Source organism: Emydura macquarii, unplaced genomic scaffold (assembly GCF_026122565.2).
Source record: "Emydura macquarii macquarii isolate MOO-44397 ecotype Brisbane River unplaced genomic scaffold, CSIRO-AGI_Emac_v2 contig_2013, whole genome shotgun sequence".
Classification (NCBI taxonomy): Eukaryota; Metazoa; Chordata; order Testudines; family Chelidae; genus Emydura; species Emydura macquarii.
In genome coordinates this window covers 246,406-260,584 of record NW_027132150.1, presented here as the reverse complement: position 1 = coordinate 260,584, position 14,179 = coordinate 246,406, and the positions used below count along the sequence as shown (strand labels likewise).

General features: G+C 46.4%; 1 protein-coding gene across 2 annotated transcripts; it reads right to left on the bottom strand.

Moving 5' to 3' along the window:
- Nucleotides 1–4,220: 4,220 nt before the first annotated feature.
- On the bottom strand, nt 4,221–7,676 carry LOC137159912 (olfactory receptor 10D3-like). Of its 2 annotated transcripts, XM_067558383.1 has the most exons (2): nt 6,769–7,676; nt 4,221–4,242 (listed from the first exon to the last, which is right to left on the bottom strand). In XM_067558383.1, the coding sequence occupies exons 1-2, from the start codon at nt 7,506–7,508 to the stop codon at nt 4,221–4,223; spliced, it is 762 nt and encodes a 253-aa protein (XP_067414484.1). In that variant the 5' UTR covers nt 7,509–7,676. The 2 variants fall into 2 exon arrangements, with proteins under 2 accessions (XP_067414484.1, XP_067414485.1); XM_067558384.1 differs by lacking the exon at nt 4,221–4,242 and having other exon boundaries at nt 6,750–7,676.
- Between the last annotated feature and the right edge of the window lie 6,503 nt (nt 7,677–14,179).

Here is a 14,179-nt window from a genome sequence, read left to right as displayed (position 1 = left end):
CCCCACGTGGGAATCGTTCCTGGGGTAGGGCAGAGAAATAATACCAATGAGTTACAGAAACAAAAAAACATGACATCCTTTTTATACCTGCAATGCTCACCCTTCCTTCCACGGCCGTCTCTTTACTGCATGTCACCCCATTACTCCCTTTCATTCGTAGTAGTTTATATTTACATCATTCTCATGCCTTTTGGGATCAGGTCCTCACTGTGCAGTGCAGAACACAGAAAGAGAAAGTGTCTGCCTTGAAAAACTTACCATCCAAAGACCAAGAGACAAAATGATGTCCTATTCTATCCTACTCGATTCCAGTTTCATCTCTTCTCTCCTCTCCTGTTCTTATTTCTTCAACTCTTTCTATACAGGCTCTTACCCCATCTTTATCACCACAGCATCCTAGCCCCTTCCATTGGTGGATGAGGTGATGTGACCAATGTTTTTCATATGTGGATTGTTCTTCCTCTCATCCTCTCTGCAGAGGGATTATTGTGTGTGCAGTGGAGTACTTTGTTTTGGTAGGCCTTCGTTTTTATCAGTGTAGGTGCTGCTCTGTGTTTGTGTTAAAGGAGAGGGTGAGGATGCAACATACGAACAACTGAATCCGGTGAAGAATTGTCCCAGCTTTGTTAATGATATGAATTGTTTGGGGGTTTTATGGGGGTTAGAGAAAAACGGAAAGGGAAGGAAGAGGAGGAATAGCGACAGCTTGTCATCTGCTCAGCCATGATCAGCAGGCTGCGTTCTGTAAATATCAAAACACGGGATTTTTAAGGTTAGATTTGAAAGAAAAAAATGAAGTGTCTATTTTCATTTTGTCAGGGAGCTTTCCCCATGCATGAAAGATACTGCTGAAAGGGAGAAGCTGCCCTATTGGGGTTATCACATGCTGGCTACACTACAGAGCTTACAGCAGCATCGCTGTAGCATGGCTAGTACAGACACGCTAAGCTTATGGGACAGAGCTCTACTGTCAATTTAAATACTCCATCCTCCGCCAGCAGCAGTAGCTATTTCAGTGGGAGAAGCTCTCCCGCCAAAACAGAGTTCTCCACACCAGTGCTTAGGTCGGTGTATCTTACGCTGGCTTATTCAGCCCCCTGAACAACGGAACTTATACTGACCTTAGCTGTAGCATATGTATAGCCACACAGAGATTAACGGAGAGAGGGAGACAAATGATACACATCCACAACAGGGACAGGCAGACAGGTAGTGCAGAGAGAAGCAGGGATGGATTTTTCTATAAAGAAAATATATGGGTGACATCATCCTTGAGTGAGGTCAGATTTAAAGACAAGAAGAGACTGAGGGACTGAGAGAAAATCTTTACCAAATCAATTGTCTTACACTGGCTGCATTGGGAGAGGACGATCCAACTGAATGCAATTTTTCCTCTTCCCCCTGGCCGTGACTGCTGTGTAGAAGTGTCCAGATTTCTTTAACCAAAACAGCACATCACACAGGAGTGGTGCCCGGTGTGTACTTTTCTTATCCAGCCTGCAATCCTAATGGTTCGGGAAGCTTGCCAGGGATGTCCACAACATATCGCCACAGGCTGCTGCAGAGCCCCAGAGCTTTTTCACAGCTTCCCACAGCCTTTACGCTGTCCATGGTCTTTAAATCACCCAAGGTCCCTTTGGGACCCGGTCTCTGAATCCCCTCCAGGCTTCTGGTCTGAGACCTCAGCAGAGTCACCAATTAACTGGGATTTTGCATCATTTTAGAGGACAGTCATAGACCCCCAGGACAAGCTGCTCAGCTGGCATTAATAAGGGTAGCACTATAAACTGAAAGGGCTGGATCCTCAGCTCCACCAGGCTGCAGTTTCACACACTGTGATCTGAATCCTGAGTAACTCCATTGCGTTCAATGGGGCTGATTCCCCTCTGTCGCTCACCCTGCTGGTGTAAATCAGGACTAACTCCATTGGAATCAATAAGGGGACAGGGGATGTTAATTATCATTTAGTCTCTCCTGCCGTGTAACACAAGCCAGTGAATTCCACCCAGGAGTGAGAAATAGGAGTGAATTGGACCAGGTGTTCACCTAGTGTTCTGTGTCACCAACAGAGCTCTCTCCTTGGTTTCTATTAGCAGCTTCCATTTCCGCCTTCTGTCTGTTTGTGCACATGAATGTTGTCATGCAGTTGTGTAATTATCCATGAGGGTGAAAGTCAGCGCTGTGCAGATGGACAGTGTAGGTCCCGTGCACCACTTTACATCACTTTTTCCAATCCAGTACAGACTAGCAGTATAGGGGTCCCTGGCAACTCCAAGAAGGTCATGGCCCCAATGTTCTGGGTGCTGCTCAGACACAGCATGAGACTGTCCCTCCCTTTAAGAGTTTACAAACATAGGAAGTCTTACCGGCCCCATTTTACAACTGAGGCACGGAGAATTTGAGTGGGAGATTTTTAAAGGAGCCAGGCTCCCAAAACTCATTAAAGTTCAGAGGGCATTGGGCTCCTTACTCCTATTGACTTCCTTGAAAATCTCAAACTGATTGAATAGTCTAAGCTCAAGAAAAGAGTCTGTGGAGGAGTCGGGGAATCTAATCCAGATGTTCTGGATTCTAATGTCAGCGTTACCCCAACACCATCCCATCTCTTTTCACTGGGATGAAAATCATTCTGCGTCTTTATGGGTCTCGGGCATTTTCTCTTACCCATCCCTTTGCACTATCAGTGTTCGTGGGGGGAAAGGATCTTTAGAGGTTTAAGGTTGATTTAACTTAACTAAACCTGCCCCTTCACTAGCCAGATAAGGCTTGTCTTCCACCTCCATTGTGTCCCTATGCTAAAGACTGAGCAGTGGTTAGCTACATCGGTGGCATAGCCTTTAACCTAAACCAGTCCATAGACCACACACAGAGGGTGTGACAGAGCCAGGGAAGCAGGGCTGTGTTAGGGGTTTGTCAGCACTGAGCTCATGGATCCGTTTGCTGCTGCCATAGCAGAGCAGTGTCAGTAAGGCCCTTTGCAATTCATTTCATCGCTGTCATTTCTTGCTATTCCTCTGGTGGGCATCTTATTTGGGAGCCGGAATGAAGTGTCAGAAGTTACAATTAGTTTCAGTAGATAGAATATCCCTAACTCAGTCATAACATACAATGACGTGCAGTCGCCTTTGGGGTTAATTACAATGCAGGTATTCTAATGAATACCCAGAGGGCCCTTATCACTGTGCTGGGTAGCAGTTCCGAGGTTACTCTTGGCTGGCACCAGCTGAGTTCCATGTGTCATTGCCATGAACAGCAGGGCCGGAGCTGCATTTTACTCTTTTTATTTGTGTTCTCACTGTTCTTATCAGAGGCGGCTGGGACCTGCTGTTGGTGGGCAGAGGGCACAGTTCAAAGACATGCACATGCTCTGCTCTCAGCTGCCCTTTCCTGCAGCTCCCACAGCAAAGTGTTCACTTCTCTGTCTCCTCGTAGGAGCAGCTTGCAGCCTGCTCTAGGAGCCATTGAACAGGGAGAGGGCCTGGCCAACAAACCCTGGCAGAAATCTGCTGGGTGTTGCGCGGACACATAGTAAGAGATTGTCACTGTCTGAAATGGATACACATTTAATGGATGAGAGAGACAAAGGATGTAATGATGCCTGTTTAACAGATGGGGAGACTGAGGCACAAAGCAATTCAGTGAGTTACTCAAGGTCAAACAGGGAATCTTCCACAGAACCTGTACTTCAAGCCAGATATCCTGTGTCCCACTCCTTTGTCTTAGCCACAAAATAATGCTTTGCAAGTAATCCCCATGGGCTCTTTAAATGTATGTGTGTTGAGTTGATACAGTTCTCAGTTACTAAACACTACAGCCACCTGCTCTCCCTCCTCCTCCCTATACAGCCATCTAGTGCCCGGGGCCTGGAGGTCAATGGAGCTTTCCCATGATCCATCAGATATTACAGCCGTTTTTAAAGTCCATGTCATCAGCTGTGCACCTCTCTTCCATTCCAAGTTCTGTTTGCTCAATCACCCTGTCCTGGGTTTGTGGCCTTTTGAAATTGGTTTCCTCGACAACGGCAAAGAAAATTCAGGCTGAGCCTGGGCCGTGCAAAGGGGTGCTGCAGTGCAGGGAGTGGTGCAGGTGCAGGTAACTCAGGAGGGGGCGCTCCTCCCTCAGTCAAGGCTGTTTTTAATACCGGGATGTTGTGGTAGTGTGGTCTGTCCTGCAGGGAAAAGGTCAAATGGCATAGCTCACAATATCTCCCTCTGCTCACATTAGCCACCAAGGTTTCCTTTCCTTTTTTTACTTGATTTTTTTTCATATATGATCCAAAATGCACTTCATAAGAGTTGATGACAATTCACAAAAATATTAATTTTCTTTTGTAGAAGGCCATTAGAGGGTCATGGGCACTGCACCCACACCAGTGAGAGACAGACCCTGCCCCGAGGAGCTTACAGGAAAATGGATGGGAGAAAAGAATAATTTGTACCACAATGCCTCACTCTTTAACTTCTAATATCACACTTCCAGTTTACGTTGGAAATTTCAAAGGGGCCTAACAGGAACTAGTTTTCTAATTTTCTAATCGCCGCAGACATTTAACTTCCTTGGCACTTTGGAAATCACCGCCTCAAAGTCCAACTCTTTTTCCTTTCATGTTTTACTGTTTTGTGAAATTTCACTTTTTATTTGCCAGTCTCATAAATGGGTCCAGTCCTCTCCACACGCTGGTTTGCAGGTTTATTTTTAATTTGAACATTAAGAAAAACCACAGGAAACTTAGAGACAAGTTCGAATAAAACAGCTGAGGGTGGGAAACAAGAAAAAATCCTCATTTTAGTCCCAGGTTTTGGTTTCATACACACTGCATGTTACTCAAAATTCAAGTGCAGCGGATGCAGAAGACACAATTCATACGTAGCACAAGCCCAACATTCAGTGTGTGTGATGAGTGTAAAGTTCTCACATCCATTAAATCTTCTATTAGCTCTTCTTCCTTTTTCTTTATCTTTCTAGCTCTGTCTGAGCAGAGGGTAAAATTTACAAAACCCCATAAGTGACTTAGGAGAGTAAGTCTCATTTTCAAAAGCCATTAAGGGCCAACACTCTCAGCTCCCTGGCCTTTGCCTTTCTTGGGTGGAGACCCACATCTCTCTCCTTGCTGACTGGGGTCTTTCCGGACTGAACAGTTCCCTTCACTGTGTGTTTCCCTCAAAAGATTCTCTGCCTAAGCAGCCCAGCTTTGCTTCTCCCCTCAGAAGTGGTGCCCTGTGTAATTACCTCAGGTACAACTTACCACGCAGTTCTGTCTAAGTAAGCCTGGTTCATTCTTAAGGTTAAAACGTCACAGAGAAAACCTATTAAAAACAATAAAAGAACCTATATGCAGGCTAATAAGCTTAGCAGAGATCACCCCAGCTCCACTGTGGGTGATTAGACCCTCAAACCACACAACAGTGTCTTCTCTTCACAATAACACACACACACAGCTGCATTTTTAATACAATGCACCTCCAAAGTATTAAAGCTCATGCAGTAAGGTTTATCCAGAACATTGCAGGAAATTGCTGTCTGTCCCCTTTTTAAAATCTGGCCCCAGACATCCAACTCTGCTTGATTCCTATGAGGAATAGGTGCCTCCGTGCTTCTGAAAATCCTGCCAGGTGTCTAAATATCCTCTGGCCTAACGTCTAGATTTACAAAGGGATTTATGTGCCTAGTGGAATTTTCTAAGGCTTTTTATTAGCTCAGGTGCTCCACTGCCATTGAAAGTAAATAGGAGGCTGGTGGCTGACTCACTCAAGGTGCTCTTGAAAACCCTATTAGGTGATTAAATGCCTTTGAAATCTGGTCCTCAGAAGCCTCCGTCCCAGGGACTTTCAATGAGATTTCGGCCTGGTCTACACTTACCTTAAAATTCAGCTGCAATCGACAGGAGTTACACAAGCTACGCAGAGTAGATTGTGTAACTCCAGTCGACTTCTTAACTTCCGATGTGTGCGGCGTCTTCACTCCGCTGCAGCACTTGAGGGGGTGATTTTAACAAATCGACATCCACACCGATTGAGTGTGTCCTCACTGACCACTCAATCGATCCGGATAGATCGATCTGATGGTGGTGAATTTCCTGCTGTCAGTGAAGACGTACCTTAGACTCCTAAATGCCTGCATCACTTCTGATGGAGTTGGGGTTGGTCCTTATTCGAGCAAAGGGCTCGACTAGATGATTTCTTGGGGTCCCTCCCACCCATATTCTTCCATGATTCTATGAAAATGGGATTTAGGTTCCTAAATCACTTAGGTGGTTTTGAAAATTTTTACCACAAATCCGTTGATCTTCACGACATGCTGAAAACCCAGCTGTTCTCCCAGGAACATTAGACAGCTCTCTAGCACAGCTTCCTGCTGACGTGTTCAGACCTGTTGATGAAGAGAATTTTTTTCTTCCCTTTCTTGAGTTTGCAGAAGTTGCTGCCCTTGAATCTGTGGATTTGTGCAATAAGGCTGAGATTTTCAAAGTCAGCTACCAGATTTGAATCTCCAATTCTTATTCATTTTAATGCAGACTGAGAATGTCTATCCCTTAGGCAGCTTTGAACATGTCAGCTTTAAAGCATGTCCAAGACAGCTAGATGCTTTTATTAGCACTTTTATGATTTCTAGAGCTCCAGATAGATAGGTGAGGCTGTACGAGGAAGGGGAGTGACAGACTCTCACAGAAGCCACTGAAGAGCCATGCGGAGGAATTTGTCGACTGATTTCAATGCACACCCACAATCTAGTTCCGCAGATGCAGCACATCAACGTGCAGTCTTTTGCCCCCATCTCAGTTTCCTCAGAGCCCCTTTCACCTCCTTGTTCCTCAGCGTGTAGATGACCGGGTTCAGCATGGGCGATACCACGTCACCGAAGATTTGCACAGGAGTTACCAGCACTTCGCTCAGCTGTGGCTGTGTGTAGATCAGGGCGGAAGGCCCAAAGAACAGTGTCACCACTGTCAGATGTGAGGCGCAAGTGGAGGCTGCTTTGCGCCGCCCTTCGGCTGAGTTCATCTTCAGGATGGAGTAGATGATGCGGACGTAGGACATGAGGATGAGGAGGAAACAGGTCATGGGCACCATGCCAACATTGGTGAAGCTCACGGTCTCGATGACGTACGTGTCCGCGCAGGCCAGCTTCACCACGGGGAAGATGTCACAGAAGAAATAGTCTATCACATTGGTACCGCAGTACGGCAGCGTGAAGGTCAGGCTAGTCAGGATGGTGGCGTGGAAGGAACTTGTGATCCAGGTGCCGGCAGTCAGGATGGCACACACCCTCCAGTTCATGATGACCAGGTAGCGCAGCGGGTGGCAGATGGCCACGTACCTGTCAAAGGCCATGACGGTGTAGAGCAGACACTCAGTGCAGCCTAGGAAGTGGAGGAAGAAGACCTGGGACATGCATCCGCCTAGTGAGATGACCCTGCTCTGACCCCAGAGGTTGGCCAGCATTTTGGGGGTGCTGACGGACGCAAATCCAATGTCTAGCACGGAGAGATTGCAGAGGAAGAAATACATGGGGGTGTGCAGGCGGGAGTCAGCGAGGATTGCTGAAAAAATGAGCAGGTTGCCCAGCAGGGTGCAGAGGTAGAAAGCTAAGAAGAAGACGAAGAGGATGGTCTGAAGGCCGTCAGTGTTGGGTATCCCTAAGAGGATGAAATGAGTCACCACAGTGTGGTTGACCAACCCCACGTGGGACTCATTCCTGGTGTAGGGGAGAGAAATAATAACAATGAGTTACAGAAAGAAAAAGATATATCATCCTAATGCTGCAATGCTCACACTTCCTTCCACTACCGCCTCTTTACTGCATGTTCACCACTTTCATTATTCTCATTCCTACTGGGATCAGGTCCTCACTGTGCAGTGCAGAACACAGAAAGAGAAAATGTCTGCCTTGAAAAACTTACCATGCAAAGACAAACAGCCAAAAGGGATGTCCTATTCCATTCTAGTCTATTCTAGTTTCATCTCTTCTCTCCTCTCCTGTTCTTATTTCTTCAACTCTATTCTATACTGGCTATTACCCCATCTTTATTACAACAGCATCTTAGAGCCTTCCACTGGCAGATGAGGGGCTGTGACCAACGTTTTTCATATGTGGTTTGTTCTTTCTCTCAGCCTCTCTGCAGAGGGATTATTGTGTGTGCAGTAGAGTACTTTGTTTTGGCAGGGATTAATTTTTATCAATGTAGGTGCTGCTCTGTGTTTGTGTTGAAGGAGAGGGTGAGGAAGCAACATACAAAGAAGTGAATCTGGTGAAGAATTGCCCCAGCTTTGTTAATGATATGAATTGTTTGGGGTGTAAAATGGGGGTTAGAGAAAAAGGGAAAAAGAAGGAAGAGGAATAGCGACAGCTTGTCATCTGCTCAGCCATGATCAGCAGGCTGCGTTCTGTGAATATCACAACAGGGGACTTTTAAGGTCAGATTTGAAGCACAAAAATGAAGTGTCTATTTCCATTTTCTCAGGGAGTTTCCCCATGCATGAGAGGTGCTGTTGAAAAGGAGAAGCTGCTGTGTTGGGGTTATATCATGCTGGCTACACTACAGGGCTTACAGCAGCATCGCTGTAGCACTGCTAGTACAGACAGGCTAAGACAATGGGACAGAGCTCTACCGTCAAGTTAAATACTCCAGCCCCCGCGAGCAGCAGTAGCTATGTCAGTGGGAGAAGCTCTCCCGTCGACACAGAGTTGTCCACACCCGTACTTAGGTCCTTATAACTTACACTGGCTTCTTCAACCCCTGAACAACATAATTTATACAGACCTAAGCTGTAGTGTGTACATAGCCACACAGAGATTAAGGGAGAGAGGGAGATAAATGATACAGAGCCACAACAGAGAGAAAGGCAGACGGGTACTGCAGAGAAAAGAAGGGAAGGATGGATGGATGGATGGATTTTTCTATAAATAAAATATCTCGATGATCTCTTCCTCGAGTGAGGTGGGGACTGAAAGATTTCAAGCCAGGAAGAGACTGACGCACATAGAAAAAATCTTTACCAAACCAATAGTCTTACACTGGCTGCATTGGGAGAGGACGATCCAGCTGAATGCAATTTTCCTCTTCCCTCTGGCCGTGACTCCTGTGTAGAAGCGTCCAGATTTCTTAACCGAAACAGCACATCACACAGGAGAGGTGCCCAGTCTGTGCTTTTGTTATCCAGCCTGCAGACCTAATCATCTCCGAACCTAGCCAGGGAAGTCCACAGCCTATCGCCACAGCCTGCTGCAGAGCCTCAGAGCTTTTTCACAGCTTACCACAGCCTTTACGCTGTCCATGGTCTTTAAATCACCCAAGGCCCCTTTGGGACCTGGTCTCTCAAACCCCTCCAGGCTCCTGGTCTGAGACCTCAGCAGAGTCACCAATTAACTGAGATTTTGCATCATTTTAGGAGGACAGCTGCTCAGCTCATAGACTCCTGAGGACCAGCTGCTCAGCTGGCATAAATAAGGGTAGTCACTATTCAACTGAAAGGGCCAGATCCTCAGCTCCACCAGACTGCAGATTCTCCACTCACTCGCCATGATCACAGTCTTGAGTGACTCCATTGGGTTCAATGGGGCTGATTCCCCTCTGTGACTCACCCCAGACTAATTCCATTGGAATCAAAGGAGCTATGTAGATTTACACCAGCTGAGAATCTGACCCATAAATGATAAGGGGACATGGGATGTTAATCATCATCTAGTCTCTCCCACCATGTAACACAAGCCAGCGAATTCCATCCAGGAGTGTGAAATAGGAGTGAACTGGGCCAGTTGTTCAGCTAGTGGTCTCTGTCACCAACAGAGCTTTCTCCTTGTTTTTTATTAGCCGCTGTTCCCTTGACCTCTTCTGTCTCTTTGTGCACATGGATGTAGTCATGCAGTTGTGTGATTATCTGTGAGGGTGACAGCGTAGGTCCCGTCCACCACTTGGCATCACTTTTTGCAGTCCAGTACAGACTGGGAGTATTGTGGTCCCTAGCAACTCCAGGAAGGTCATGGCCCCAATGTTCTGGGTGCTGCTCAGACACAGCATGAGACTGTCCCTGCCTTAAGAGTTCACAAACAAAGGAAGTGTTACAGGCCCCAATTCACAAGGGGGAACTGAGGCACAGAGAACTTGAGTGTGAGATTTTCAAAGGAGCCAGGCTCCCAAAATTCATTCTAGTGCAGTGGGCATTGGGCTCCTAACTCCTATTGGCTTTCTTGAAAATCTCAGGCTGATTGAATTGTCTAAGGTCACAGAAGGAGTCTGTGGAAGAGACGGAAATCTGACCCAGATGTTCTGGATTCCAGTCTGAGCATTGCCCCCAACACCATCCCTTCTCTCTCCACTGGGATGAACATCACTCTGCATCTTTCCAGGTCCCAGGCATGTTCTCTTCCCATCCCTTTCCACAACCCGTGTTCGTGGGGGAAAGGATCTTTAGAGGATTAAGGTTTATTTAACTTAACAAACCTGTCCCTTCACTAGCCAGGTAAGTCTCGTCTTGCATCTCTATTGTGCCTTGATGCTAAAGGCTTAGCAGTGGTTAGCTACATCGCTGGCATAGCCTGTAACCTAAACCAGTCCATAACCCCACACACAGAGGGTGTGACAGAGCCAGGGAAGCAGGGCTATGTTAGGGATTTGTCAGCATTGAGCTCATGGATCCATTTGCTGCTGCCAAAGAGAGCAGTCTTAGAAAAGCCCTTTGCAATTCTTTTCATCGCTGTCATTTCTTGCTATTCCTCTGGTGGGCATCTTATTTGGGAGCCGGAATGAAGTAGCAGAAGGCAGAAGTTATAATTAGTCTCTGTAGTTAGATTATCCCCAACACAATCATAACATACCATGACGTACAATCGCCTTTGTGGTTAATTAAAATGCAGGTATAATAATGAATACCCAGGGGGGCCCTTATCACTGTGCTGGGTAGCAGCTCCGAGGTTACTCTTGGCTGGCTCCAGCTGAGTTCATTGTGTCACTGCCACGAACATCATTGGTATTATGGTAGGACCTACAGACTGAAACTCAGATGTGGGCCCCTTTCTGCTAGCTGTTGCATGGACACACAGTAAGAGACTGTCATTGTCTGAAATGAATACACATTTAATGGATGAGAGAGATGAAGGATTTAATGATCTCTGTTTAACAGTTGGGGAAACTGAGGCACAAAGCAATTAAGTGAGTTACTCAAGGTCAAACAGGTAATTTTCCACAGAACCTGTACTTCAACCCAGTTCTCTTGTGTCCCGTTCCTGTGTGTTAGCCACAAGATAATGTTTTGCAAGTAATTCCCATGGGATCTTTAAACGTAAGTGTGTTGACTTGATACAGTTCTCAGTTACTAAACACAATAGCAACCTCCTCTCCCTCCTCCTCCCTCTACAGCCATCCAGTGCCCAGGCCCTGGTGGTCAATGCAGCTTTCCCATTATCCATCAGAAGTTACAGCCTTTATTAGAGTCCATGTCCACAGCTGTGCCCTCTTTTCCATTCCAAGTTCTCTTTGTTCAGTCACCCAATTCTGCGTTTGTGGTTCTTTGGAAATTGGTTTCCCAGACAGTGGCAAAGAAACAGCAGAGAAAATTCAGGCTGAGCCTGGGCTGTGCAAAGGGGTGCTGCAGTGCAGGGAGTGGTGCAGGGAACTCAGGAGGGGATGCTCCTTCCTCCGTCACGGCTGTTTTTAATGCCAGGATTTTGTGGTAGTGTGGACTGTCCTGCAGGGAAAAGGGCAAGCGGCATGGCTCACATTATCTGCCTTGGGTTCCTTTCCTTTTTTTACTTTAATTTTTTTTCATTTATGGGCCAAAACCCACTTCATAAGAGTTGATGACAATTCACAAAAATACTAATTTTCTTTTGTAGAAGGCCATTAGAGGGTAATGGGCACTGCACCCACACCGGTGAGAGACAGACCCTGCCCCAGAGAGCTTACAGGAGAAATGGGTGGGAGAAAAGAATGATTTATACCACAATGCATCAGGTGGGTGACTGAGCCCCAAAGAGATTAAGTCACTTCTCTAACTTCTTATATCACACTTCCAGTTTAGGTTGGAAATTTCAAAGGGGCCTGAAGTTAACTAGTTTTCCAACTGCTGCAGACTTTTAACTTCCTTGGGCCATTTGGAAATCACAGCCTCAAAGTCCATCTCTTTTTTCCTTTCATGTTTTTCTGTTTTTTTAAATTTCACTTTTTCTTTGCCAGTCTCATAAATGGGTCCAGTCCTCTCCACACACTGGTTTGCAGGTTCATTTTTAATTTGTGCACCAAAAAAACCGCACAGGCAACTTAGAGACAAGTTCCAATAAAGCAGCTGAGGGTGGGAAACAATAAAAAAAAATCCTCAGTTTAGTCCTAGGTTTAGGTTTCATGCACACTGCATGATACTCAAAATTCAAGTGCAACGGATGCAGGAGTCACAATACATATGTAGCACAAGCCCATAACACAGTGCATGTGATGAGTGTAAATTCTCACATCCATTAAACCTTCTATTAGCATTTTTTCCTCCTTTTTTATTTATGTTTCTCTCTCCGTCTGAGTAGAGGGTAAAATTTACAAAACCCCTTAAGTGCCTTAGGAGAGCAAGTCTCATTTTCAAAAGCCATTAAGGAGCCCAGTTCTCACTGACATTCAGTGGGACATAGGCTCCCAGCAGCCAGATTTTCAAAGGTGCAGACAGGCACATAGTGGGATTTTCAAATGGATCCTGCTGTTTAGGCCCAGATTTTTGTTACAGTTCAGGGCAACTGCACCTGCATTTTCCCCTTATGGTCCAGCAAGGGACAATGCTCTCAGCCTCCCAGCTCCCTGGCCTTTGCCTTTCTCGGGTGGAAACCCACATCTCTCTCCTTGCTGACTGGGGTCTTTCCAGGCTGAACAGTTCCCTTCTTCAGGAAAAGATTTGCTTGCCCTGACTCCCGGATTTATCACCGGGACTGACTGAATAACCACGCCGGGGTTCAATCCGATCAGATAACAATTTACTGAAGGGACAGCCCATGGACTAAACTTTTACATAAACCCCTGGCGTTAGGAATGAACTGTGGGGATAAACCCCAGGCCCAACACCAATAACACAGCCCCTTGGATCCCTCCGTCTCTGGTCCATATTCACATTATTGCTTCGCTCCACCCAAGGAGTGCTGCTCCCGACCTGGTCAGACGTCTGCTTCTCGGCCTGGTCTTGGGAAGGGTGCGAAGTAAACGGGACACCCTCGCCGTCTGCCACTGAGATGGGCAGCCCCTGCCTGTGGCCCTCGCAGCCTTAAATCACTTCGGTTCGGGTCCCTCACAGCCAATCCCCGGCCAGGATTTTTCCCACCTTGCTGAGTGGTGCACCCGGCACTCACATTATGCACACGGCCCCAGTGCTTTGCACACGGCACTCCAATGGCCAGGCTTCCCGCCTTTTTGCCCCGTCTCTAGGCAGACTATTAGGCTTGGCATCCTGCCAAGCATCACCATCCGGGCAACTCAAGATGGATTCCACAATTTAAAAATGGAGTCCATTGGATCAGATGGAGGGGAGGATACCAAAACCATAGTGAAAAACATTTCCCCAACACCCTTCACTGTCTTTTTCCCTCAAAAGATTCTCTGCCTAGGCAGCCTTGCCTTGCTTCTCCCCTCAAAAGTGATGCCCTGTGTAATTACCTCAGGTACAACTTACCACACAGTTCTGTCTAAGCAAGCCTGGTTCATTCTTAAGGTGAAACACCACAGAGAAAACCTATTAAAACAATAAAAGAACCTACATGCAGGCTAATAAGCTTAGCACAGATCACCCCAGCTCCACTGTGGGCTCTGTCAGGTGATTAGTGCCTCAAACCCCACAACAGGGTCTCTTCTCTTCACAATAATACACACACAGCTGCATTTTAATACAGTGCACCTCCAAGGTATTAAAGCTCATGTAGTAAGGTTTATCCAGAACATTGCAGAAAATTGCTCTCTGTCCCCCTTTTAAATATCTGGCCCCAGACATGTAACTCTGCTTGATTTCAATGGGGGCTCGGTACCTACGTGCTTCTGAAAATCCTGCTTGGTGTCTAAATAGCCTCTGCCCTAACGTCTAAATTTACAAAGGAGTTTATGTGCCTAGTGGAATTTACTAAGGCTTTTAAATAGGTCAGGTGCGCCACTGCCATTCAAAATAAATGTGAGGCTGGTGGCTGACTCACTCAAGGTTCTCTTGAAAACCCTATTAGG